We start from the raw sequence: 27842 nt of genomic DNA on the forward strand, positions 1-27842 counted from the left end.
ATCAGATTATAGGATAAAGCAATGTTTATGGCACTTCCTGTGCTTCAACTGTAGTTACATAGAGTAGTCACTATTTTCAGACAGTCCTCTGTCTCTATTTTTGGGGAATGCTTTGTAAAGATCAGAAGATTTGTTAGGGCTGTCCACCTTTTGAATTTCACTCTCATCCAGGCTTTTTAGTGGGTGGCAGCTGAACAAATGGAGAATAGAATTAGCATATCGAAGGTGTAGCCTTGAGTCGCAGTGGAAAATGGGCATGTTTTAATTTATTAAATATTATTTAATCCATTTCATAACTGCCTTTCAAACCCATAGAATAAAATAACACCAACGAAGTTACATGTAAACTGCTTTAAATTACAACGGTTCAAGTAAAATATAATGTTAAAACATTCATCATATATTACTTAATTATAAAGTAACTGCCAGGAGCCAACCTGAGAGTTAGTTTATCAGAAGAGCAGCTGGAAATGGAGCCAACCACTTGCTTCTTAGGAGGACATTCCAAAGTTGCGGCGGGTGTGTGTGTCTATCCTGAGGATCACTAGTGTTTGCCAATAATCCTGACTGATCTTGGGAAGAGGATAATTAACAGGGCTGTTAAGGACTTTAAATGCCTTGTATTTCTGTGCAGCTATAATATAGGTTGGCTATACCCATATTAGCTGAGTTTCTGGGAGGTCTTCAAACTCCAGCTCACATTGGACCATTCCCCGCTGCTGTGATGAGTGCCATCTACCTACCTTTGAATCAGTATAAAACCATACTACTGATGTAGTTACACAAAGTAATGTGTGACTGCACCACTTGGAAAGTATCAGAATAAGGGAGAAATACCATTCTAATACTGATTCAGCTAAGATCAACTTAAGCCTGGCTGGAGAAGAGCTGAAGGCAACATCAAGGGGACATGGGGGATGGGGGGAGAGAGAGAGAGAAGGAGGGAGAGAGGGATGGGTGAGTGGTAGGACATATTAATGCAAGTGTGGAAAGCCTATAGAGTGCATTACTACAGCTTAGATGTAATTATGAGGTTCCCCCTAGGATTCAAATGGCCCCCACTCTACTAGTATTTCAAAGGGCCCTGATGGCGTTTGGTGAGGATGATTGACACCCCTGTTCTTTTCTTTGCTCCCATCTGGGCTTGTTTCCTCTGCCATTTTTGTTCCTTTGTTTTGCTTTTGTGTTTTTTGTATGGTTCCTTGTTTTTAAATGTTTTTAACAATTTGTAAACCACCCAGAGTCGCTGGGAGTCAGGCAGCATATAAATTCTATTATTATTATTATTATTATTATTATTATTATTATTATTATTATTATTATTATTATTATTGCTGCTGCTGCTGCTGCTGCTGCTGCTGCTACTGCTACTGCTACTGCTACTATTTAGAATACGCCTCCTGCGTTGAGCCTGGATGGTAACTGATATACAAATCCAAATCAGTGAAAGACACTCTTGGTGCCTACTGCTGCCATTTGCACTTCCGTAAACAGCAATGAGTCCCGAAAGAGCCCCTAAACTACAGTACAATTTTGGTAGTTCAGGGGGACACAGCTTGCGTGATGCCACCTTGAATTCCTCCCATTTCTGCATCTGTGTTGACCAGATAAAGTCTCAGTTTGGGTCTGCTCTTTTCTTTCCCAAAAGAATTCCAACAGTCTCTCTGGGATTAGGAGATAGAAATTAGAGTGGGTCCATCCATCCTTGCTTCTCAACAGAAAGATGTCAAAGCGACCAGGAGAAGAGGTACCTTAAAAGATGTAAGTGCAGCTGATGGATGACTCTTCCAGAGTAGAGATTCTCAGAAGGAAGCTGCTGCAGTTTAAAACCTCTCTGCCCTGCCCAAGGCCATCTGGAAAACCCCAAGCAGGGCTCAAAGTGTACTTTAGAGGCTTAGTTAGAGGACCTGGATTTGTAGAACATAAGCCTCTTCATAATTTCTAGCTAGACTTCATTACTGCAGAAGGAATCTTCAAAATAACATCCAGTTATAGTAATTGCCAAAGCAACAATAATCCAGCATTTGAGTTCAATCTTAAAATAACATACTTTTTATCTTACCTTTTTTTTTTAAAAAAAAAGTTATTTTCATTGATTTAAGAACCAAAGTCAGTAGTCTCCAGAAAAATCTACCCCAAGAAATATCCCTAATTTTTTTAAACAAGCTCATTGTTCCCTGAAGGAGTGCTCTCTCTTACAATCTACAGTACTGTTATTTTCAGTTATAATTCAGCATAGATTCCATAGGACTTGAGCCTGAACCCGCTTAAGCGGTTTTTTTATCCCTGCATATTATTACATCTATTCCATTTTCTTCATGGTTATTCCTGCACTTTTTATCACGGCTCATTCCTATTCCTCATCAGTCTATTAATTCTCCGTCTTCCCCATTTCATTAACTTTCCATTTAAATGCACTATCAGTTTTCCTTTAATACATAACTTTCCATTGTGTAATAGTGAATTCCAGCACACAGACCTGTCTCCCAAGGGTACCCAAATCCTTTCACAGTCTGGAACATTCCTGAAATTTATCAGCCATCCCCATCCTATTATGATGTCATCCGTATGCCTGGACCAGCAGTTTCTTTATAAGTTTCAAACAGAGTAAATCTTAGCATACAAAGAGAGATTTGACGAATATCTGCCACACCATTTGTCTGCTCCGTGTGTAGTTTGCTCCATTCCCCCAACTCATCCCCAGCCTCTACCATAGGACTTCCCATTGATAACTAATTGTTCTCTAGGGCCTGATATTTAGACTTGGGCTATTACAAGGCAGTGGAACTTGGCCACAGGCTAACTTGGGCCATTCACTCCCCCAGCCCTATCTACTTCATAGGATTCTTGTAGGAAAAAATCGGAGGAGGGAATACTAAATATATGATCTTGATTGTCTAGAAATAAGGTAGAATGTAGATCAAATAAAATACCAAGGATATTGTTAGATATGCTTAAAAGATTGAACAGCATTGGCCTAAGATATAAATTTGCATATATTGATAATGTGGCTATATGCACATTTTTAATAATGACTATAATGTATAGTTCATGGAAGGCAAACCAATGAATTTTTACCCGAGTCCTCTTAGATAATTTCCAATAGATTTAACCCCCATCTGTATCCATTATATACTGTACCACAACAAAGACATCAAATAAAAAAATTCAATACTTACACACCTAGCTACTTGAGCATAATTTCTTTTCAAGCCATTGGAGTTTTGTTTTTTAAGTAAAGGGAAATAAAAGCATTTCAAATACATTTCATATCGCAGAATGTTATTCAACTGGCTTCAGTAATTAGGGCAGTGAGTGGATAGAACTGGGCAGGGGTGTCCTTGGGGGGAAGAGTTTGAAAAAGCCAAGATGTGGTTGTGCAGTTGAAGCCACCAGCTTAACTTTTTTGTCCCATTGCCCTTCGTTTGGGAGAACAACTAGGTCTTCATTGGGCCTGGGTTCTACTTGGGATTAACTAAATTTCTGTAAACAATATAAGTTACAGAATGGCTGGGGGAGCAGGGAGAAGCTCAGGTGGGTTTCCTTTAACTATCCCCCCCCCCGATGATTCTGAGCAAAAAGGAGATAAATTTTGTGGCTCTGCTGTAAAGATTTAAAAGTGAGAAGACAGCAACAGAGGAATTCTTAATCTCTCTCCTTTTATGCTGCCTGCCAACAGCCTCTTGCGCAGATAATAATCCTTCTCTGTCCTCCTACCCAAGGAGTGCTGTTCTGTTGTGGGTAATTGCTTGCCCACATATTTATGCATGGGTTTTGAGTATGTGTTTGTGGATTCAAGGAGAAGTGGGGGTTACTGTAAAAGCCATCAGAGAGATGGGAGATATGGCTATAGAGCATATAATTCTCCCATACTATTGAGCTTTAAATCAGTTTCTGCCAAAGGTTCAAGGAAAGGTTCTTCCAGTAACACAACTCTTTACTTTTTTCCATTTCTAGTAATATTTCACTAACTGTAGATCTCCAATTTCCTTGGATTCAAAACCTTCCTCTGGGTATTAGCAGTTCTTGACTTGAACCAGAGACAGGATCACAATATCTTCCCTCTTGGCACCTGCCTCTGGAATGAGATCCCCCAAAATCCATGTGGTTTCCACCCTGTTGGGGTTCCATAAGGCCTTGAAGACCTAGTTGTTCTCCCAAACGTTGGGATGAGATGGAGGGAGCCTCTTGTCGCGTGTGTTTCTGTATAGAGCAACCAGTTCCATCTTGTTTTATTCAGTGTTGTGTTTTTATTGTTGATTATATTGTCAGCTGCTCAGAGTCAGTTTGGAGTCAGGTGGCAGCTAAATTGAAATAGATCTTCAAATGATGAAATCACAGTCATATAAATTGAACAAACCAACAGTTTCTTCAACCAGAATTGCAAGGTGGAACTAAAACCTGTTATGCTTACAGGGCCGGCAGGTCAACTGATCCAGGACCCGTGTTTTCCTTACAAAGCAAGGGATGAGCTGAAAGGAACAGATTTCTAGCTCAGTACTTTTTTTTTTCCCCCCAATCAGACCCCTCTGGCTTATTACTGCAACATCAGGCTGACATGTAGATTCAGATCTCTGATATGTAGGAACTTACTTCCCTGCAAGGAGGCCAGCTGTAAAGATACAGATTCCAAGGATGGATTAATTAGAAATAAAACATAAGCAAAGCCCGCATGTTGCATTGCTTTGCACATCCCTCAAACTATCATTTGCTTTATGTCCATAACACACATAAATACACAAACACACTCATGGACACAGGCACAAATTTATATCCCACTGAGTAATTGGCACAACTTACAAAATTAATTCAGTTTTAGTTGTTAGCCACCACATTGCTACCACAAAATACTGGATAATTAAAGTATGGGGAGGGGGGATATATTTGCAAATGAGAGAAATTCTATTTAGTGAAATAGGAATATATGGAAATAACAAGAAAGAGCAATGAAAAAACTACAATTAAGGATCCTTTTATTCAAATCTGATGTCTATTTCTGAGCTAAACATAGATTTCCTTTACTTACATAAATGTCTTCATGGGTAGAAACTGAAATTGTTTCTTCCTTTTTATTTGTTTTTGCTTTTCTTATTATTTTGTATTTTCTTATATTTGATGTGTTTCAAAAAGCAGCACACAAATAAAAAGCTATTCTGTGCAGTTGATTTTTTTAAAAAAAATTCTCCTGCAAACTCTGTAGAAGCCAGCAATCCCAGGCTTGGGTTCTTGAGCAAACGAAAGTGACTTTTATATATCTTAGCAGAATTGGCAACAAATCTTAGGTTACTCCTTATTTGAGCAAATCAGTGATGAACCCCCCCCCCACGTCACATTCAGCTATCTACCTGCTGAGCATCATCCTTCCTGCAAAGTCAAAATCAGCTTTATATTTAAGCAGATGCAGCCATTCAACGGACTAGGAACATTTTAAAGTGCTAATTCTAAAGTTCTTCTTTCTGTTTGAAACAGGTGATGCCGCACAATTACAATCTCTAATGTAACTAAGTGATTAAAAAACAAAATTTCACAGAGAAGTGCCTACTTAGAACTTCTTTTTATTTTAATGTGTCTTGTGCAGTGCTATGCATATTTATTTTAACCTATGAAGCCCTCTAAGCACAAGGATGTTGCAAATGAAAAGAACTGACTTTAGAGAGTGATGCTTCTATGCTGTCAGGAACTGGAGGACAGAAGTTGTTCTGTTGTCTTTTTTTTTTTTTTTAAATTAGTTGAAGTCATTTCTTGGTCTATGGCACCCTCTTCTGGAATACAGTTGGAAAGACAAGAAAATCAAGAAAAGTTGAATAGTATGTTGAACAAAAAGATGAAGGATAAAACAACTACATAAACCATCATACTTACTTGTCTGTTTGGTTAGATGTATTCATCTGAAAGTCACTGCAAAGTTTTAAAATTCTATACATATAACAAACTTAGAAAACAATGAGTGTTCTAGTGTTTCTCTAACTTAGCAACTTTAAGATGTGTGGACTTCAAACTCCCAGAATTTCCCAGCCAGCTTGCTGGACCAGATGTTCTATGACTTCCTACTCTAGGGTTGGGGCAGAAAGACTGGCTTAAAGTCACCCAGCTGCCTTCTGTTTCTAAGGTAGGACTCAAACCTGGATTTCCTGGCCCTAGTTCAGCATGTTAACTACTACACCACACTGACTGCGACCTAGTATTATATAACAGATGAAAAGTAAAGGAACATTATTCATTGAAACCACTTCTGAAAATGCCAGAGATGCAAACATCAGGCATATTTTTAAAGTATGAGCTTATTCTCCTGTTCCAGGCACAAGATGTTTAGGAAAGCAAACAATTACATAACCTCAGCTTAAACATGATATATCACTGAGAACAAAATGGGAAGTTATTCCGTGCAGCTTAAAAGTTTGCATGTGTCTCCAATGCAGACAAGTATTTGAAGGGAACTCATTGCTCACACAATGAGTTGAGCATTTGTGCATATGGATGTTAGGCCTAGCAACATACTGGGCATTTTTTGGAATAATTTTGCCAGTGAATTTTCCTGTACTGGGCTTACCATCTAGTTGAGTTGAAAGAACTTACAAGAAAAAGAGGGAGCAACTGAGCTACTATTTGGACCTTGTAGCAGATAGGATTATTCATATAGCCCAAATAAAGTGTTTTTGAGTGAGCCAGCTTACACTTTCATCTGCCAGTAACAAAGACTGAAGGCTCAAAAGTAGAAAAATCAAAAGCTATGCAGGCTTTAGTGAGTAGTCTGTGTTTTCATTTTTAACTGATTCTTGCCACGAGTTTGCCTAATTCTTATACTGGCAGATACCGTACATTGTCTTGGAAAGAAAACTGTCTTGAAAATTCTGAAAATTCCCCCAAATTATTTTCCAAAGTGCAAAGTTAAAAAGCGTCTTTGGAACGAAGCCATAGAGGGGAATTAACTTGCTACCATCCCTTGTTACAGCTCCTCTCCTGTCCCGCATGGTGAAGTCCTGATGACTGTTCTTATGGAAATTTCTTGCTGTCCTTCCTTTTATAAAGGATACTGATGCAGATTCTCCTGAGGCTGAGACTGTACTTGAGTCAAGAAGCCATGTACAAGATCATCAAGGGGAAAGCAGCTGCCCAGATGATTCATCATCAGTAAAACAGAGAAAAGAGGAAGAGGAGGCTTGTGTTGGGTCACAAAGCCTTTAATAGCATAACTGTTTTCCATTCTCCATTAAACTCTGTGCCTGTTCCTGTGTGCTGTTTACTGCTGCTTACCAAATGCACACTGAGAAGTGGACCAATTAGACAGAAGTCTCCCTCGGGTCCAAAGTACTGGGGACATTGTCTAGGAGTAGACCTCCTGTGCTGGAACCTTCCTATCAAACCTGTTCAAGAATTGCAGGTTAGGGTAGTCATCCTTTCTTTCCATTTTCCACTGAAGATGCCTTCTGGTTGAAATGGCCATAGTACACCATTCTGAAATTCCACCTCTATGAAAATGTACATACTTTTTTGAAATTAAAATTATTTCAGAGATTCTTCAGAGACACTATAACAATTGGGATGAATATAAGGGGGGGGGGCTTCCAATGTCCTCTGAATAATTACCAATCCAAGTTCAAAATCCTTGTATTGCTCCTTGATAATTTCTATGACTCTGCAGATATGTAGGGGAAGGAAGAAATGCTACATAGGCCAATCTATATGTACCTCTAGCAGATGTCTAGAAGTGACCTGCAATCTCTTTGCCTGGGCCTAATTATCTTCTATTTAGAACCTGACTGCAGATCTTTCATTTCTAACCATTGCTTTTAAACAAAGGTTGCAAAGGTTTGGGATCTGTTTGAAATCCTTTCTTCTTCCTTTACTGACTCCCCTCCCCTCCCCAAAAACCCACCCTTCATTGCTGTCTGTGTTAATATGTCTTATTGGCAGAATGAGATCATTTGGTGTCAGGAAAAGGGTGATAGGCATGCCTGAGCAGTAGGTCACCAACCCCAGTTTGCGCTGTGCTACTGCTGTGGTATAATTTCTGTCCAGGCTCTTCTGCCATGTGAAGTCATTGCTCTGGGGCTTATGATAAGGAGGGGGCTTATGTCACTGTTCGCTTAGTCTTCCAAAAGCTTGACCAAAAAGAAGAAAGAAGCACTTGGAGACACATGTGACTAGCACCTCTCTTTTTCTCTCTTGCTACAAAATTCCATCCATGAATTAATTTCTCTATCAAAGACAGCAGACTCGCTACACCCAATGTTTTGAAACTGAGATAGCTTCATTAGCAAATGCTTTTTCCTCTCCCCTCCAGATTCCTGGGACACTGAAGAAGGCAAGAGAATAGTTTTGCCTTTCTTCAGTACTGATACTGAGAACAGGTTGGGGGTTTTGCCAGTGAAGACCAAAGGTTCACCTCCATTCAGAAATGCATGGTTTGCAGCTTGAAGGCTGCATGTGAGTATAATTCCCAAAGCCCAGAAGTTGCTAGTGAATTGTAACTTTTAATTTGGCAAAAGGTAAAGATGTTCTCAAGTTAGTTTGATTCCTGGTAACTCCACAGACATACCCATGCCAGTTGCGTAACCACCCCATGGAAGGGGTTTTCCACTGCCTTCTTTCAGGATGCATTTTTTACTTCCCCATCTAGCCTACAGCCTGGGAGTTGATGGTGGTCTATCACTCAGGTGCCCGGCAGATCTGTTTTCCTCCAAGCCCAATCAAGGCAAAAGGTGGACTCCATCAACTGCACAGAGGGCAATAATATTGCTTTCAGCTGATTTAATTATACTTAAATTGAATTAAATCAGTTTTAGCTTTTGCCTTGTGGTTAAATGTCTTGGACCTGTAGCCCCTGGAATGCCACTCAGATCTTCATCTTAAAAAATAGTTGCCTATTCTGGTCTTTGGAGTTTCAGATATTTGGGAATGGAATACATTTTTCTTTATTCAGGCAAGGCCAAATTGAATGCTATAATCATTGTACAGGAATGAAGGAAAAGCATTTTGATTCTGCTAAGTAAGCATTATGGGATTGCTCTTTCCCCTACTTTCAGCTGTACATGGATCTTCCCCGATTGTTAATTCTGTCCACCAGATGATGCAGAGACAATGTCACACCAAAATAGTTCATATGAAAGGACTTGTCCTTAATTCTGAATTAACTGCATCTGTGAATTCAGTTTTATGAGCAGCTGCTTGGACAAAATAAGAGTTCAGGATAGCTGTATTGCTGGGGTGACAGGATGAGGATTTAATGGGCACAAACTAAGTTATAATTGAATCTTCATAGCAGCTTGGTAATCTGAAAGGATCTTACCATGGAACTATGCCAATAGAACTTATGTTCCTTGAATCTGGTGGCAACCCTTTGTGATAAAAAGTACTGTGGCACATTCCACTTTATCTTTTACTTCCCAGCAAAAAGAGGGAATTGCAGTTCAATCAATGGAAATAATTTCCTGTGCTGTTACATGTATCTCTGCAAGTTCTGGGTAATGTTTTCAGTAATTAATAGGAAGCATAATTATCATCACACCTGACAATGCTCTTCCTGAAGGAACTTTTTTGCATTGCTGTCACCCCTAAATTTCCACTTTCACATCCAATATGCCCTACATCTTGAGGAGCATTACCTGAAATCACTGATTTATTGCCAGCATTGTTGGTAACAGTACTGACATCTAATTGTCTCCAAAATTATTTACTGTCTGACTTAGCTGTCTTTTCTCACTCACTTTTCCTTCATCTTGGAACTGTCCCATTCTGATAAATTTTCTCCGACCACATTTGCTCTTCTAATCTCTCTTTCCATCCATTCTTTGCTCCTCTAATTATTTCTGAAGTCTCTCACTGATTCATTTGCTTTCTCAATACCTTCATAATTTATCCTGCAATCTTTTTATATTGCTACAGCTTACGACCCCACAATCACTGCTTCACATGGGCTTCAGTCTTTCCTTGTTTTGGATACTCTTATTTCTCCTTTGTTTCTTGCTTCTTCTTTCTTTCCTTATTACACCGTTCTCTTTCTTTGAAGGACTTAGTACTTGAGTTCCTATCTAGTTCAAACATATTAAGTATTAGTACAATTTACTTCATACATATCTCAGTGTGGTTTGCTTAAAACTTTTGTATTTTCTGAGTGTTGCATTTTGTTCTAGCTAAGAGTTGCACAGCACAGCATTAGTGATGTTATTCAAAAATAAGTCAATTAAGCAACCTGTCTAGAATTGTGGTAACAAGAGTTGTTCTATATTCAATCTTTTTGGTGTTTTCATTTCACTATGAGTCCACATTGATCTACTGTATAGAGCTCAGGAGAACAGAATGAAATACCTTTGGATTTCAATAATGTGCCCAAGAACTGAGAACATTTGTCACTTTTTCTCACCTGGCCTGGCATAACTCTTAAAACAGGTCAAACTCAAGACTTGCCAGATATCTTTCCTGGCAATTTGGAATGTGTGGCACTAACCTCTGAACATTAGGATAGAGACATTTAAATTATGTTCACAACCAAGTATAATGCTATATTTTTATGCAAATCCACAGAGTATTTCCTTTTTGAACTTGGTCTGCCAAAGGAGTTTCCATTTTTGTCTCTTTAACCATTATGTCTGTTCGGAGTTTGCATTCCCACACAACATGGGCAGCTATACTACAGTTTCCAGCCCTGATCATGAGTTTATAGAAATCATAAAGTGTTGGCATGCAGGACAAGGCTTATCTAGATAGAGAGACATGTGAAGAACCACCTGAAATCCTCTGAAAATTTAAGCTAAGGATTTTTCATTCAGTAACATTTTGCCTCCTCATCTCCCCCCTCACCTCCTTGTCAAGATATGTGATTCCATTTCCTTAGGGTTTTCTTAAAATACAAACTCACAACTTGGTTAGTACAAGCATAGATGAATTGTCCTTCTGGAAATCTCTTAAAATGTGTTTTTTTCAGCAGGCTTCGGGATCCCATGCTAATAGGGAGCCTGCAAGATGGTTATTGTATGTGACATTTTGGTGCATTCTCCTGTGATCTTATTTATATTTTATATTAATTGTTTTAGTGGTTATTTAAGATTTGTTTTAATCGTTTGTTTTATTGAATGCCACCCAGAGTTACGTCCTGTGAGATGGGCAGCTATATAAATTTGATTGATTGATAAATAGATAAATAAATAAATAAATAAATGGGAGTTAGCCGAATACTTGTCTGAACCGCACTGTGGAAGAGAAGTAACAGCAGAAGGGAGAGACATGTGACTGTGGAGCAGTTCATGAATGTTTTCTGTCCCAGGCATCTGACTGTGCTGACTGTGCTGTGGAATGCACTCATCAAATCTATGGCTTTCAGCTGATGGAGTGGCAAATAGGCCTTTGACTGTAGTTCTGCATCTAAAGGAGAAGATTTTCACCCACAATTGGCTGAGCAAAATCCTACTCACACAGTAACAGCTGTGAACCCTGCTGAGGGCATCTGTTAGGTTGTTAATACTGGTTGGGAATCATATAGCTCTGGCTGTGTTTTGTTTATCAGAGAAATTCCTATGCATCTTCAATAGCCTTAAAAGATATTGTACCTCCTGTTTGTTTACATATAATGCTGGGACTGTTTCGTCTCTATTCCCTGCTGCTGATTTTCTTCCCTGCAGGGGGGCAAGCACATTGAAGGGCTTTTTTATTATTTTCATTTCAACTGAGTTATAATAATAATAGTAATATCAGCCTAGATGCTATTAAAACAAAGCTCATTGCAGGGAGCAGGGCCTGATTCTTCCGCTTTTCTTACATCAGCATCTGCATGGAGAAAGGATGTTTGAGAAAAGCAAAAATGGCATTGCAGGTACGAGGAAGAAATTATGGTGAAAGAAGCAACATTTTTAGAGTCTGGCCAAGACTACATGGATTTGGGTAATAAAGGAGAAAGTTAAGTTACCCCCTTGCACATTGTGATCTTGTTCACGCAAAGAAAGGGAGTGACGTATTTCATTTTTTTTTTAAAAGCACAGTCACCATGGCTGTTGAAACCGAAATCTTGAGGTTGCTGAAGTCTATCCATGGTTTTACATTTTTTGCTCCAGTGAAATTATGGCATAAATTGGCTATCATAAACCTTAGATTTTAGCTTCCATAACCCTTCTTCAATATGGTTTGAAAGTTGCATGATACACGCATGTGTCAAGTTGTTGGAAGCTAGGTAACCAAAGATACAATAGCTGTAGAAAAGGTTCCATCTTTTTCCAAGCTTATTTCATGGGATATAGCTTGGCTGTTTGCTGTTTGGAAAGTACAGCTTAAATATAATTTCATTTACAGTTGTTCTAGAAAACTGTATCTTGCCTTTTGTGCAAGGTAAGAACTGGAGAAAGAAAAGTTTCGTGATGGGTATCTTATATACACACAAACCACACATGTATACAAACACATTTATATAAATAATATGCATAAATATTTCTGAATTCTTGTGTACTTGAGTAAAACTACTTGCGTTTGTTCAATTGGGTTTGATGTTACTGATTTTACTGCACCAAAAATGTGTGTGTGTGTATGTGTGTGTGTGTGTATGTATGTATGTATATATTTTACAAAAACTATTCTTCCCATATTGAACTTTGTATATTAGTATGGGAATTTAGCATTCTTGAAACACTTGGATAAAAAGCTACAATATGGAGACTGGGTATAATATTGCTGAATATTCTGTTCATTAAAGACTAGTGATTTGTATCCAATTATTTATTAGGGTTTCAAAATAGCAAGGGATATTTTAGTTTCCTTTTTTCAGTAACAGTTAAAGCACATGGTGAAAAAGCTGTGCAGATCTTCAGCAAAGCAGCGTGCTAGCACCCAAACCCCCCACCTCCCAGTGACATCTAGTGGGCATTGTGGTTAACTGACTGTTCCCTAAGGTCAAAGCAAACCCATTAAAGGAGTGCAGTGTAAAAGAAATGCTACCAAATGTGTTTATTTGACAAACTTCCAGTAATATTTGGTAGAAAGGAAAGTTTATTGCTTTTATAATGAAGAATGGCTCAAAACATTTTAAAAGCAAGGATATACTATTAAACATCTTCAAAACAAAGGAGATCAGAACTCAAGTAGTTCGGCAACAGTCTTTTTCTGAAAGTGTTTGTTTAGCATAATTTTAAATTAAACATGGTGTAAGATTCTGGTTGTAAAAGATGATATACCAGTTCTGTTGTGAATTGAGCTAACAAAACCTTATGATACAAACTACAGTTATTAACTTCCCAGCAAAGAAACTTGGTTAATTTATATCTATTATTTCAGAAGTACCAGGCTTTATGGAATTGCTATGTACATGTAGTTTTTGAAAAAGAAAACAATACCATGAAAGTGTTCTAGATAACAATACAGTACATATGATTAGACAACTATTAAGATTACATCAGACTAAGGTGTGTCATTTTACTCTTTTTTTTGTAGAAACTCAAAAATACACAAATCATATCCTGGAAGATGATAGATTTTCTACCATTATTATGTCCATATCATTCTTTTTTACCTGAGTTACCTTAAGTAAACAGATTACAATGTGCACTTACTAGCCTGACTCAGAGCTCCAGGTGCAGCCTATGCTCGCATGAAGTATGGGGGACCCTCATTCATATAAACTAAAGCAATCAATCTGTACACCAGGGAAGGAATGCAGTGGATCAGCCCTCTCTTTTGGTATCAGTGGGGAGACCATGTCAGCACTGGGTCTGAGTGCAGAGCTCCTGATGGAATTTCTGTACTCACAATTGTTCACTGTTTCGGTGTTTGGACTCAACTGCTAAGGCATGGTCATTGCATAACCTCCAGTCATTTCCAAATGGCTTTTGTATATCCTGCCAGTAAAATAAATGAAGGCTGCAGACACACTGTTGCTGAACTGTTTCATACAAAATTAACTTCTATATGGGAAAAGTCTAATAATATGCTGACACTTCTTGAGTGCAATTTTACAATTATGAAGCAGATAGAGCCTGTAAAACACTTGCTGAACATTAATTTTACGGTAGTCTGTACAGAACAGTAGATGTAATGTAATTATGTACAGAAGTTTATTTTCATAGTATTTTGTGCAACCCAGTCTCCGTTTGCAGTTAAAAAGGCTGCTGTCTGTTCCTCAGCTATTCAGATTCCTTAATGCAGCTAGTAATGGAGAATATATAAAAAAGAGGACCACTGATCCCAAACAAATACTGTGCTACACAGACAGCTGTACATAATTCATATAGTGCATATATCAGAGTTACATATAGCAGCAAATATAGACAATGACTTTTACAGTTTCTAGGCATGATATACTTTACATGGGAATGAATATTTCTACAAAAGAAATTAGGAAGGTCTGGGTTTATAGGAAACAACATCTTCTATTCATGTTCAGAAAAATAGTGCAGTAGGAATAAATCCTTTACAGTAGCAATTATATAATTTAGAAGCACTGTTAACTCAAAAGTTTTAAAAAGCCACATACAAAATGAAGTGTATTTGTTCTCAACAGTTATGTCAATCACGTTTGCTGTAATACTTATCAGAAGTATCCATCTTCTTCATCTTCTTTGTGCTCTATTTGCTCCCTATTTCTTGTAATCGCTTTCCTCTTTTGTTTAATCTATTACAGACTTAAGTAGAATGAGTACACTTGAAGCAATTTCTAGCTAAAGTCATATTGATGAAAAACACAGGTGTTCAGTCACATTTACGAGGTAAGTTTGGAATAATTTGGAGGAGAAAATTTACGTTTTAAATACTTCAGAATATAAAGTGGAAGACAGCTTACTATGGTGATGGCTGACACTTTCCATAGGAAGGTCACTGTTGTGATAAAGGCAACATCTATAGACATAAAAAAAAAGGACATCAGTTATAAAAGTAGAAAAGAAGGGCAAGATCATTAAATAACAGTGAATCATTGTGCCATGTTTTAGGAAGCACTGCAGGATTAGATACTGTGCTTAGATGGGAGACTACCAGAAAATCCCAGGCTAGACCACAAAACAGGAGAAAAGAAAAGAAAAAAGAAAAGAAAAGTCAATGTTGCCAAGAAAAGTACATGGACTTGTAGGAGGGAAGTTTGACTCAAGACAAAACTGTTTATTTAAAAAAATATATGCCAGGAGCTGATTAATTTTACAACACAATTGTTCATTGTCATATGACTTTTATAAACATGTTTTTTATCATTAGTTTGTTTTGACAGCATTCTGAATGACCCAACCATCAAGACAAATCTGGAAAGGTAACCCTATCATTCAAAGACAAACACAACAAAGAACAGAAGCAGTTTTCAAAATCAGTTTGCTTTGATAATCTAGCATTCACTAAATAAAAATTAATTTGGAATTAATGTTTAATTCTGTATATTTCTTCATGAGTCTTTTTTCATTAAATGTTATTCTGATATGTTAACAAAAGAAATGTGTTCAATATATCTATGAGAAATAACGCACAAAGACGACTTTGTTTTTGTTCACTGTAATACCTCAGAGACTGAACATGATCCCCTCATATTTATTTTTATTTTAAAAATAATAGAGAAAACTTAGAAATATCTGTAACTACTATTCCAAATTCTTGTGATACAATAGCCATCACATAAGTACAGTATATATTTTTAAGGCTATAATTTTATTAAATCAAGTGATATGGATGATCCATAAAATTTTAATTACAAATTAAAAATTGGTTCAAATTAAATCAGTGTTTCTTCGATTTTTGACAGGCCCAATACTGTACTTCAACTTTGTGTGTATGTATATGAAGAGAGACAGAAAAAAATTATATATACACACAACTCACACTCCTTCAAGATGCCTTCTCTTGATAGTTTCTTTATAAAGCAATGGAAAATTTAATTTCCCAAACAAAACTATTAAATATCAAATAAAACATGTTATACTCACTGATATTAATGTACATTCAAACTTGAATTTTTTACATAGTAGTATTCTTTAGCCCTGTTCATGTATTGTATTTTATTTATTCTACATTCAAAAATATGATGTGGTGATTGATAACTATGTGTAAATTCCCATACATGTCTTCTACTTTTTTTCAGCTTTCTACTTACAACAGATTACATATAAAATATGTAAAATTTATGGAGATAAACAGGGTATACCAAAGGACAGGCCCTACAGGCCAATTGCAACATGCTTTATTAATTGTTTTTCAGAGAACATGTTACTGTACTTAGGAATGATCAAAGATCATGCATCAAATCAGTCAGGATGTGTTTAGAAGAAAACAGCAACCAATGTGAACATTTAAGGTAATTTATATAATAAACTATCTATGGGGCCTGACTTTTTCAATACAACTCCTAAAATCCTTCAGATTTCCAGTATCTAAAGACCAGTGAAAATTAAAGGGACATCTTCTCAGTGTTAGAAAAATGAGATGTACACTTTTAGATAAGTTTTTCTACAGGGCATCTTATCTTTAAGGAAATAGCAATGATACCTACCTAAGAAAGCTCCAAAAGACACTCTGCCTATACCTGTTCCAATAAGGTAGAAGAAGAAAGGACAGATTCATAGAAGGGCAAAAAAATAAGAGAAGATACAATCATAAAGGAATTATTAGAAAGATCTGAAAGGTAGAAAGAGATTAGTAAAATCTAAAGACTGAATATATATACTAAAAATATACTGAAAATGAGCATTATTTTTTAAAATCTACATTAAATATAAGAAAAAAATGCTAGCCCAACAGGAGCCTGAATTCAGATCTTGGAGGGATGGGACCCTAGTAAGTGTGTATGAAAGCATTTGAGATAAAATTTAAGATTTTTATTTGCAATGAAATACATTTCTTTTCAATAAATGTTGTACAGCTATAGCAGTTGATCACTGTAGCTAAATAAAATTCAGTATTATTGAAAATAATTTATATAAAAACTGTGTCAAATTACTCTCAATATTTCAGATGCACTTATCCGCTTTTCAAACATACATCATTTTTATAAAAAGCAACAGTGACTATGCATTATGCATGTGGGAGCTACTCACCAAAATATTCATTAAGGAATGCAAGAGAGGCTACATAGCAGCAAAGACTGAAGATTTCAGCCACGATCATTAACCAGTGCCATGTCCGTATAGTGAGAGCAACCATCAAGAGTTCAGTCAGGATCAGTGCAGTGAAGGAAATGGCAACAACATGGACAAATTCGGATTCAAAAAGAAGAAGGGCTCCATACATCAAAATGCCACCTAAGACACACATACATAAGAATTTTATTACCGATTCACTGTACAGACTAGTTTCATGCATGTGCCTTTACAACTGCAACTTTTAATTATTTTACTGTAAAAAGCTATTTGCAATCATTTTGAAAACAATGCTGTAAAAGTTAAGAATCTGATATATTTCAGCATCTATCCTAGAAATAAGTTACTTTAGAGGTACAACATGTATTCATTTATTTCTGAACTTAAATGAAAATATAGAGAAAGTATACCGTTAACTCTACAATGCAAACTTCTTGAAATAAGATCCCTAGACTTCTGTGGGGAAAACTGTTGTGCAGTATATGAAATTCAAGTGTATATTTTTCTGGTTGTGTTAGTTAGAATTTGATTAAGTCCATTCAAATATTTCTAACCCCTAACCCCCATGATCTCACGTTATGATGATGGCTATATCCCTGGCATTCACACATTCAGATGAATGCACAAAAGGGGATATATATACACATGCAGATTATACAGAAACCCATAAAGACACCTCTATAATATTCAACTATCCATGTGGACTCAGGGGACACGATCCAATGTCCAAATATGCCTACATGAAGTGGTCCCACTCTGTTTTTCATGCACTGAAGGGAATGTAAGAAAGGAGTTCATAAAAAAACCCCTCATTTTAAGTGGTATGCTTCAAACAAACATGCAAACAATTCTATGTGGTACTATGAATAGGCTTTATGTTACTTCAGTATCATATTTTAAGATAAACAGTTATTAAAAATAATGTGAATGAAATTTTAAGCTTTATAAATGTAACTGTGAAACTCAAATAGTACTATTCTTTAGTTCAGAAAATATGAAGCAGAACTTCACCTTGATAAATACTGATTAAAACCCAGATGAGGAAGGTCTTAAATGATAAGGATCGTCCCTAGAAGAAATGGCAAAGACAGGTTAGTTTACAACTGCAGAAAAAGTAGTTTGAAATACTAAACAAAAGGAAAAACAATACCCACGTTGGTCCATTAAGAACCCCTCCTACCCAGCAACTATAATATAACAATACAGTACAGAAAACCGAAATGGCACAAAGGAGTTGCAAACTTTTGAGTTCTCTAGAATTCTTTATCAGGCCTGTCACTGAAAAATGGACATGACAAATATGTCCCCATTTTTATAAATATAATATTTAAAAAGTAGGCCACAACCATGACATTTGCCGTTGAAAGTTAGTCTTAAGGTAAATAGACTGAGTGTATTAATGCAGAGTTCAGCAATCCTTTCAGACGGCGCCACTTCACGATGCAGGAGTGCCCATGCAGATTCAAAAGAATGGCTGAGATAAGATCACAAGAGGCCCGGCTATGTGCGCGCGTGTGTGTAATACCAGCAAAGTCAGAATAATTTATGCTATATGTTAGGTAAGTCATTTAAACCGCACTATAGCATTATTTTAGTGATATAACAAAATAACAATAACCAAAAAGACTAAATAGACTGAGTATGACATTTTATTTTAGGCACTACAGGACTCTGATGTTTGTGGAACATCAAACTAAGATGGAACTTTTTGGGGAAAAAAAGGATACAAAAATAAAGGTAAACTTTATCAGCCACATGGATCATTTATTAAATCTGCACAAGCCATACAAGGTTGCAGCAAAGTTTCATTGGTTTGGTTGTTAGGGATTCATTTTAAAACAATGAAAATACATTTGTACATGTAATCTTCTTGGCAACCATGTAGGTAGTTTGCTGTTGCTTCTTTCCTGGATGTGTTTTCTACCTTCCAGTCTAGCTTATACCCACTGTATTTCCTTAGGTTTGCCTATCCAAATTCTAAAAAGGTTCAGTCTGCTTAGCATTTTGAGAACGACCAAGATCATTGGGTTCTGCCAAGGAAATAATTTTATTTAGGATTACAACAAGAGTACAGCCAACTTTTATTTTAAATTCCAGTAAGAAACAAAAAATCCAAATAGTGAATAATTATTTGTAATACTTAGGTGCTCAAAGGAGGAATCCACTGGTCTTTGAGTTCTTTGATAGGAAAAAAGTAGAATGAAAACCCATGAAACATTTTCAACTTTAAAAATAAAAGCAAAATGTGTGTGAGTGTAAAGTTGCTGATTTTCTTGGAACTTTAATTTTCTGCTAAGCAAATTATATGACCTAATTCTGTTCCAAGAAAAAAAAAAAACTAAATACTTATCTTACGGACAGCATGCCACTTGAGATTTGGATGGCCCTGAACCTACCAGCTTTCATAAAGCACTAAAGATCTGGTTCTTCTCCTAGGCACTGGGCCAACCTGTTTGGTGAGCCCATCTCGGTGTTGTGGTTGTATGTTTTTGAGTTGTTCCAAACATGTTGTCTTAAATTATCTTTTAAATTGCGTGTCTTTATTGTTAGTTATTTTTAATTAACTGTTAGCCATCCAGAGAGTAATGTATGTATAGGGGGCAGCCACACATTAAACAAAGAAACAAACAATCAAATATTTGCAGATTTTTCAGGAGGAATAATGGTACTTCCTTAAAGACTTGATCTTTTTTGCCTCGTGACTTATCTCCAGTTTTGTGCTTCATATAAGCCAAAAAAAAAAAAAAAGCCAGCTACATGCATGATTTAAATGGTCTCACCTTGGTAAGATCTTTGTAAAGTTCAGGATACAATAGTGCCATTTCTGGTTTCACATCTTGATCCAACACTAAAGAGAAGACTGGGAACATAGTGTATATGGTTGCATACCTTAAAGAAAAATAATTTTAAAATAGTTGAACAATGTTTAAAGCCATATTCTTTACATAAACGACTTCTCTTTGAAATAAAATTTTTGAAGCACTGTGATTACTACTTACCCCACCATAAGGAAACCCTGATACAGAGGAACAGATGCAAAATAGAAGACAGACGAAAACACAGCCTAGAAGAATATAAGCAGTTACACTGGGATTATTATACATCATACAGTATTGTGGAAGGTATTATCAAAGTTAGAAAAAAAGGATCTATAAACTGTTTTCCACATAAGCAAAAATAATTAGATACCTGCATAGTTGAAATAATAAGGCCTCTGTGCATGACAAATTGACCTAGAGCTGCTGATCTTTTGTAACTGTTTCGACCATGTACCATCAGCAGTCTACCAATGTGTTTAAACTGTGTTATAGAAAAATCAGCAGCCAAAGAAGCTTGTTTCCCTTCCTAAATAAAAAATAAAATCATATAATGATCAATGTAAATATCACTGTAGCGTAATGTAGTGTAAATACGTAAACAAGGAGCAATTCCAAATCTGAAATTTGAGCAATAATAGAAGAATTGGTAATTTACTTGCTTTGAGATTCTCAAAGTGCTTAGGTTAATTTGGAGGACAACCTTCAGAAAGTTCTAGAGCTAAGATTTTTTTGGCAGAAATCCATTCTCTTCAGAATTGTCCTATATACTGGTATGAATTCTACACCTCCATCAGCTTTTGCCACAATGAGACCCAAAGCTTTACTACTTTTGAGGGAGAGAAGGGCAGGTTGTGTGAATTTATAGAAGATCACTTGAAGAATCTGCTCAGTTATAAAGAATAACTTTTTCTGTCTGTGAAATCAACATTTGGTGTTTTGCCTAACTCAGTATCAGATGTCACTTAAGCACTATTGACAGTATTGGCCTCCCTAAAATGCATCCTGTCAGGATTGAAGACCAATCTAAAAATGCATACTAAAAGAAGTAGACAATGACCATATAGTTATCCTGCCTGTTCCCCAAATAATATTCTCAAGCTGCTAAAATCAAAAGCTCCACTAGGACTGCCTTGCCTACATTCTACAGAGTTGACTGTAACATTTCCTAGCATCTGTTTGGACCTTGGTGCTGCTGTGTTTTGGGTGCAGGATGTGGGACAGAACTGAACTGTGGAAGATACCTGGTGGTCTGGATAGCAGATGGCTTGAGTCACAATCTCCTGGACACAGTATTCAGCTTTTGTCAGAAGTTTAGGGTGTCATCTCTTTTGGGGCTGAACAATCCTCATTATTAAAGGGCTGATCTTCTAGGGAAATGAAGTCTCCTGGGTCAGACCCAACAAACTTAGTCTATGTATGACTTTCGTTACCACAGTAAGAAATACATGTCAGTTCTTCTCCGGCCCAGTCAGAAAGCAGAAGAACTATGGAGTGGAAATGACAAAAGAGACTCCTAGGGCATGATTTGATAAAAATAAGGAATGGGTGCAATTGAATGGGTGTATGATCCTATATTAAGGACTATGCTGTGGTGTTAGGCAACAAAACGTAACTAGTTTTCTGTTTTCATTATGTTTGCAGAATGCTGTCTAGCAGTCCTATTTACAGCGACTCAGTCCCTGCCAGAAGAATATCTGAAGAACTACTGTGAAGATGTCAGTCCTTTGAGATAGGCAGTGTCAAGAAACAGGCATGGCAGGAATTCCTGAAATGCTCTTCATTGTTGCAAAGTAGAGTAACAGAATCTTGAAAGCCTGTCAGAGTTTCTCCCTGCCGCATCTTATACTAAATAAAATCAAGGCAGGGTTATTTTGAGTTACTTTTTCACACTCTTGTCTTTCTCAGGAATGAGTAATCTTTTCTGAAAATACCCCATAGTGGTTTGCTCATTCCTCCCCTATTTTCAAGGCCATGTCTATATTCCTTTACACCATCTCCCATCAGAATCACTTCCCCTTCTCTGTGAAAGGCAGCTGAGGCAATTCATCAAGGGCAACAAACATGGAGTAACTCCCCTGGCACCCTCCACCCGTGGTTCTGACAGCTTGACAAGGTCAATGGACAGATCTGGTGCAACAGAGCTAGATGGAGCTGGAAACTGCCTCTCCCCTCCTGTTGCACCACCACCACCACTGGAGGGTCCAACATGGCATAAAGCAAAGAGTCTCCTTCATCCTAGGGTGGTGGTGGTGATCTTTTCTGAAAGTATGCCCCAAATGGTTCAGTCATTCCTTCCCCATTTCCAAGACTAGTTGGAATTCCTTCACAAAAGATTATTCTAAGCACCTGATGGATAAAATCACTTGGATCCATTCTGAATTGGACTCTGGCTGGACAGGTTCATCTGAATTGGCTGAGGTAGGGTCTGTCCTGTTATCTGGGAAGAGTTAGAGCCTGTAAGTCTTGAAAATTAAGACTTCCGAAAAGTCAGTAGGGTCTTTTCTACTGACAAATTTCAGGGCAGGCTTCCTGGACACTGTTTAATAGAATAAAGGCTCCAACTCATGTCTACCTCGTGTCAGATTCACTTGTTGTCATCCTCCAGGAGCAGGCTAGGTGTTTCTTCTTCTGTTTCATCACTCAGAGCTCCTCTGCAAACCAAGGAGAGCCCCAGACTCCATGGGCAGGGAGAGGCCACATAGGAATGATCCATCCTCTCATTCCAGATGGTGACTAAAGCCTTAGGCAAAGCATGCCCCAGACTTTCAAGAACAACAACAAGCTTCCTCTGAAACTCTACCAGGTCCATCAGACACCTGGGGTGGACTGATTGAATAGGTGCTTGCTTCCATGTGTTGGGGAGCAGCACCAGAGCTCCTCAAGGCAATCAGAAAGTGATCATTCAACAGCAAGGGAGTGATAGTAGTGTCCCCTAAAGACAAATCACATTACCACTGCCTGAAACAAACATCAGATTCAATGTGTGACCACATTATGAGTCAATCTCTCATGAGTCACATCCATGATTGCCGATTTCCGGTGGGAATATGGCAGCTTAGACACCTCTCCATGACAGGGAGAGATGACACCACAGCTGGATTGGTTGCTGGCAGCAAGTGCTGGCTGCCCAACTTGCTCTAGATAAAGGAGAAAGTGAGGAAATCAACCCATTTGGTCTCCTGACAGCCGTTCATGGAGACTGAAGCCTCTGGGAATGGCTCTTGAGTTGAGCAGCTGGGAGGTGGGGGAATCATCTTTGTTCATCGCTGCGGTGCAGCCTTAATGGACACTAGAGCTGACCGATTCCCATTTCTTAAACACTTTGGATTACAATTAGTTTTCAACTTAAGAGAGACTTTCTTTCACAACAGATAAGTAAATCTCTTGGGGCTTATCCTTATTTTTGGGACTATATTTTTAAATGAAGAAATAGTGTTTTAAATTAAGGTGATTAATTCGCAAAAGTTGGAGAAAAAGTGGAATTTAAAAGAGACTTAAATTTACTTATAGTGAAAAAGGAAGATTTTATTTGTTAGAAGTTTACTTTTTTATGAAATTCCATCTGCAGCAATAAAGTTTGTTTTTTTCTACGGGAAAGTTTCCTGTTTGGTTCAATTCTGCCTGCTGATTGGTGGGGGTTTAGAAACAGAGCTAGACTGCAACTTGATTCCTGTGTGATCTCTTTAGTGAACACATGCACCTGCAATCTCAGCTTGAAAGGCATGAGAGGGCGTGAACTGCAGTTTACTTTCACTTGCAATTAACTGCTATACTTTTTACTTGTCTAAATGGAAAGAAAAAGAAGAAATGATTAAAAGAGGTGGAGCAGCTGTTAAAAGATAAAATAACTTCTCTAAGCCTACTCCAGTCAATGTCTGATGAACTAGGAGCTAGACTTAAGCCCCTTGGAAAAAAGATAGAGGAAAAAGCAGATAAGATGATTACATCTGGAAAAAAGGTGGAAACTGAATTGAATATAGAACTGGAGCTCAAAAAGAAATTGGATTATGAAAGTGATATGAATAAGGAAGTTGTGGATTTAAATATGGACTTAAGATGGCCAAGGGATGATATAGAAAAAGATGTCAGAATGGAATTACAAATGAAATCAATTGATGTTACAACGTTTAAAGGGGACATACAAATAATGGAGAAGAGTGAGTTGGAAAGACTTTACACTTTGGATTTGCAGAAGGAATGCATTGTATCAGTAAGGCTGTTCCTGGGAAGAGATGAAGAGAAAATATAGGAGATGTTCTGGGGAGAAGACAAGAAGATGATGCAGAAGGAACTGGTGGGATATTACAAGAAAGGACTAAAGTTTAAGCTTTTTAAAAGTAAACAGAAGGTTTACAAAGTGAATTTATTGGACTATGGTTAATATATATGTTGAGGCTTTTGGTAGGTATTAATGGGATTTATTTTTATGACCAGGACTGAACGACAATGTTTTAAGGATTTTGGTATAAAGTTCACTAAGGTTAAGATATATTTGTTATTAAATCTATGGAATCTTTGTTTTTATATATGACAATAATAGTAAGGTTTTTATAAGTATAAAGGTGGAAGGATACGTCATAGTTTATAATTTTATTTTACATATATGGTAACAGCAAGGTTTTTAAATGCATAGAGGTGGAAAGAAAAGATATTATTTATAATGAATAATGATTTGTGAGGTGGATGGAGTTGGCCAAGATGGTAATAGTTTTGACTTGAGGTAAGACATTAGGTAATTTTAGTGTTAATTGGATTTTTTTTTTAACATTTTGTGGGATATATAAAAATGAAATTATGTTGTATAGGTTTGATGATTAGAAATAATATGGGTTAATAGAAATAATGGAAGTTATGTAGTAAATTTAGAGCAAGAGTTTGATGTACATTGTTACTTATATCTGTTGTGGGGTGGGTTGGAAGTCAATTCTTTTTTGTTGTTTTTTCTTTTCTGCACTTTTTCTTTTTATTATTTTTCTTCTTTTTTTCTTTTTTTTCCTATTTTTTATTCTTAATATTAGTTTTGGCTACTTTTTTTTGTTTTTGTTTTAATTAATAAAATTATATTAAAAAAAGTCAGGTCCACGATTGCCATGGACTCCAGAGCCCATCAAAATCCATACCCAAGGAAGGCAGATTGAAGTTCCCCAGGACCATAAATCTGGGGAACTCTGCCGTGAAGTCAAGAAGCTCAGGCAGGGAAATTGGTACACCAGCACCAATCCCAACTGATTCCTAGAGCCCAATTTTTCAAACAGGGTGCCACATCTGGTAATCTGCAGGGCAGCACTTTTGAAAGCCACCAGAGTGTCTTGGATGCCCATAGCCACTCCACCACCTCTGTCCAAGGATCTTGACTGACCCGCATGGGTACACTTCCAAGAGTGCAACTCCCCTCTCCATGGCCATCCAGGTCTTGATGATACACACAAGGCCAGTCCTTTCATTTGTAATTAAGTCACAGATGAGGGGAGTTTTATTATAGGGTTACCTGGCATTTAGCAGCAGGAGCTGCTGAAAGCATGGGCCTCTGAAGATTTGATGACTAATAATTTGGGGTGAAATCAGTGGGCTGAAACATGGAGCCAGTCTAAGACACTGAGACCACATTCCCCAAGTGGAATAAAGAAGGAAAAAAACCATGAATTTTTGAAACAGCAGAAGGATGATCAGCTCAAGAATGACCATGTTAATACTATGGCACTTGAAAACAAACTGAAATGATGCTGGGAAAGATTGAAGGCAAAAGGAGAAGAGGACGGCAGAGGATGAGATGGTTAGATAGCATCACTGAAACAATGAGCATGAAACTGAGCAAACTCAGGGAGGCAGTGAAGGACAGGAAGGCCTGGCGCAATATGGTTCATGGGGTCACGAAGAGTCGGACACGACTTAACGACTAAACAACAACAACAAATCCCTAGCACACACGGAGACAAGACTCCTACTACAAAATTCTGTAACATTTAGATTCTGCTGAATAGGGCATTTTATGGGCACATATCTTATGAATATGAATCACCAAGATCATAATGAAGAAGAATGGTATTGATGATGGCAATACTGCCAATAAGGATATAACCTCCAAAACCAACACAAAACCCCTTAGCTGATTCTTGGGACTTAGATTTCTTCTTTTTCTTGCTTTTGCTAGGGTTGGGCTTATTCCAGGCAACAGGTTTAGGAAGCTGATTTGTGTTAAATGAGGTAGCAAAGATCCCATTCTCAAGCAGCTGCTTCTGCAAAAGAGATATGTTGGGGAACCTGGACTTACAGACTGTGATTATACAGACTGGGAATCAAGGTTTATTATCTACTGGATAGAAAACCTTCTTCCAGAGAGAGGCTTGAAATCTTGAGGACCTGCTGTATCTGACCTGTTCAGTGAAAGCACGAATCAATTATGTGCTGCTCACTTAAGCAAAGCAGACACAGGGAATCCTCACTGAAGGATGGGAGCTTGCTACTATATGTGTGACGTTTTCTAAGTGTGGCCTTAGAGGCCACATAATTGATCTGGCAAAAGGCTTCACAAAAAATTTGCAAAGGTGAAGAATAAAGCCAGACAAGAATGAAACAAAAATGTAAAATGACTCTGAGAAAAAGGCCAATCAGACCAATGGAGCAAATTAAATAAAATTATTTAGAAAGTCTGAGAATTCTAATGTGTTATATAGTACAGAAACAGGAACTCAGGGAGGGGCAGAAATCATACCAGTATATAGAGTGGTACTAAAGGAGTGAGGTCCCATGAAAGAAGTTCAAGTTTTATAATTTTATGCACAACCAGAAAAACCATATGTCTTATTTCAGAGACCATAAGAAAGAGAAAGAAAATGAAAACATTTGTTGCACAAGAGAAGTCTGTTTGCATGATTACCACAAATCACACTGTCTATAACTTGAAGCTGTTAATTCTAAGATATTATTATTAAGTGCACATTTAATCTAGTTTGTAAATATACCTTTCCTTCAATTCCAATTCCACAATCTGCTGCCTGGATCATACTGACATCATTTCCTCCATCACCTGAAAAAACATAAATGTGCAGAATATTTAAGTTTGGCTTGGCAAATGTTTCATATTTACTAGCTGCATATCGTTTCACCTTGAATTAGTATAAAGTTATCTGAATTACATTTTAAATTAAAAGTGGTTTTATTTTTTCAGTGTAGGAAAGCAAAATGAAAAGTAGGTACATTACAAACGATTGCACCTTTGTTGCTAAAATGATTTTCCAATTTTCTATATGTAAATTATAGTTCAGCGAATGATACAGAAATTGGTGATTGAGCACAATAGCCTGTTTCAGCGAGCAAGAAGTTGGAAGGAGTTACTACGGCTCCTGACTCAACATGTCACTAGATGCCAAAGTGCCAGGGAAAAGATTGTGTAGTACAGAGCCAATATGGTCATCACCTGTGATGGTTGAGGATGTCACTGATCATGTACTGTGCAGGGCATTATCATCATCATTTTTCCATGATTCTGGGGGCTACATCCAAAACTGTTCTATTAACTAAAAGGAGATATTACAAAATTTAGAAAAAAGCAATAGCTCCCCCTTGCCAGCTATTTAAGGGCCATCATACATACTCTTTTGATTTAAATGCACTTGTCTATCTCTACCATAGCCAGGTATGCTGCACTTGTGTAGAAATTAATTGTGGACAAGGTTTAGTAGAGGGTAATGACGACGTTATCCTGGTGTGTATTGACTTCCTTGAGTATCTGAAAATCCAAAAAGGCTCATGATGCCAGCCTATGAAGTAACAAATGTTGTTATCTTAATGGAAATGTGGAAATTATTAGGGCCATGCAATACTTTAAAATGAAAGGCATAAATGTACTTTGGAGCACATAGGGGTGCAACAGCTTAAATGACATGCATCTTTTCCTGGGATCCCACTTAATACCGGGATTAGTGGGATCTCATCAGTGCTTAAAGGATGTGCAGGCAGGTCCTGCATTTGCGCCCCTATGCACTCTAAACCA

At 37.3% G+C, this 27842-nt stretch overlaps 1 protein-coding gene and 1 long non-coding RNA gene across 7 annotated transcripts in view; one reads left to right on the forward strand and one right to left on the reverse strand.

Annotated features, from left to right (window-relative positions):
• The window catches only part of LOC148213714 (uncharacterized), a 48429-nt gene that overhangs the window by 8840 nt on the left and 11747 nt on the right, over positions 1–27842 (forward strand). Inside the window, exons 2-6 of one of the 4 annotated variants that reach the window (XR_015794104.1) lie at positions 14600–14684; positions 15166–15217; positions 16154–16249; positions 18455–18767; positions 21491–21619. This is a non-coding gene — a long non-coding RNA (uncharacterized LOC148213714). Of the gene's footprint in view, positions 1–14599; positions 14685–15165; positions 15218–16153; positions 16250–16905; positions 17038–18454; positions 18768–21490; positions 21620–27842 lie in introns of those variants that run through there. The other 3 variants (XR_015794105.1, XR_015794107.1, XR_015794106.1) reach the window with 3 other exon arrangements.
• The window catches only part of ATP9B (ATPase phospholipid transporting 9B), a 174542-nt gene continuing 161377 nt past the window's right edge, over positions 14678–27842 (reverse strand). For 2 of the 3 annotated variants that reach the window (XM_088131013.1, XM_088131011.1), the window contains 8 exons: positions 26812–26876; positions 20220–20375; positions 20030–20094; positions 19811–19919; positions 18042–18099; positions 16989–17192; positions 16445–16477; positions 14678–14814 (listed from right to left, as the gene is read on the reverse strand). In XM_088131013.1, the coding sequence (XP_087987139.1) occupies positions 14678–14814; positions 16445–16477; positions 16989–17192; positions 18042–18099; positions 19811–19919; positions 20030–20094; positions 20220–20375; positions 26812–26876 (827 nt within the window). The remainder of the gene's footprint in view (positions 14815–16444; positions 16478–16988; positions 17193–18041; positions 18100–19810; positions 19920–20029; positions 20095–20219; positions 20376–26811; positions 26877–27842) is intronic. The other variant, XM_088131012.1, reaches the window with a different exon arrangement.

This window comes from Python bivittatus, unplaced genomic scaffold (assembly GCF_059951505.1).
Source record: "Python bivittatus isolate LINGU-HERP-01145 unplaced genomic scaffold, Pbiv_v1 ctg000840_np1212, whole genome shotgun sequence".
In the NCBI taxonomy this organism is placed as follows: domain Eukaryota; kingdom Metazoa; phylum Chordata; class Lepidosauria; order Squamata; family Pythonidae; genus Python; species Python bivittatus.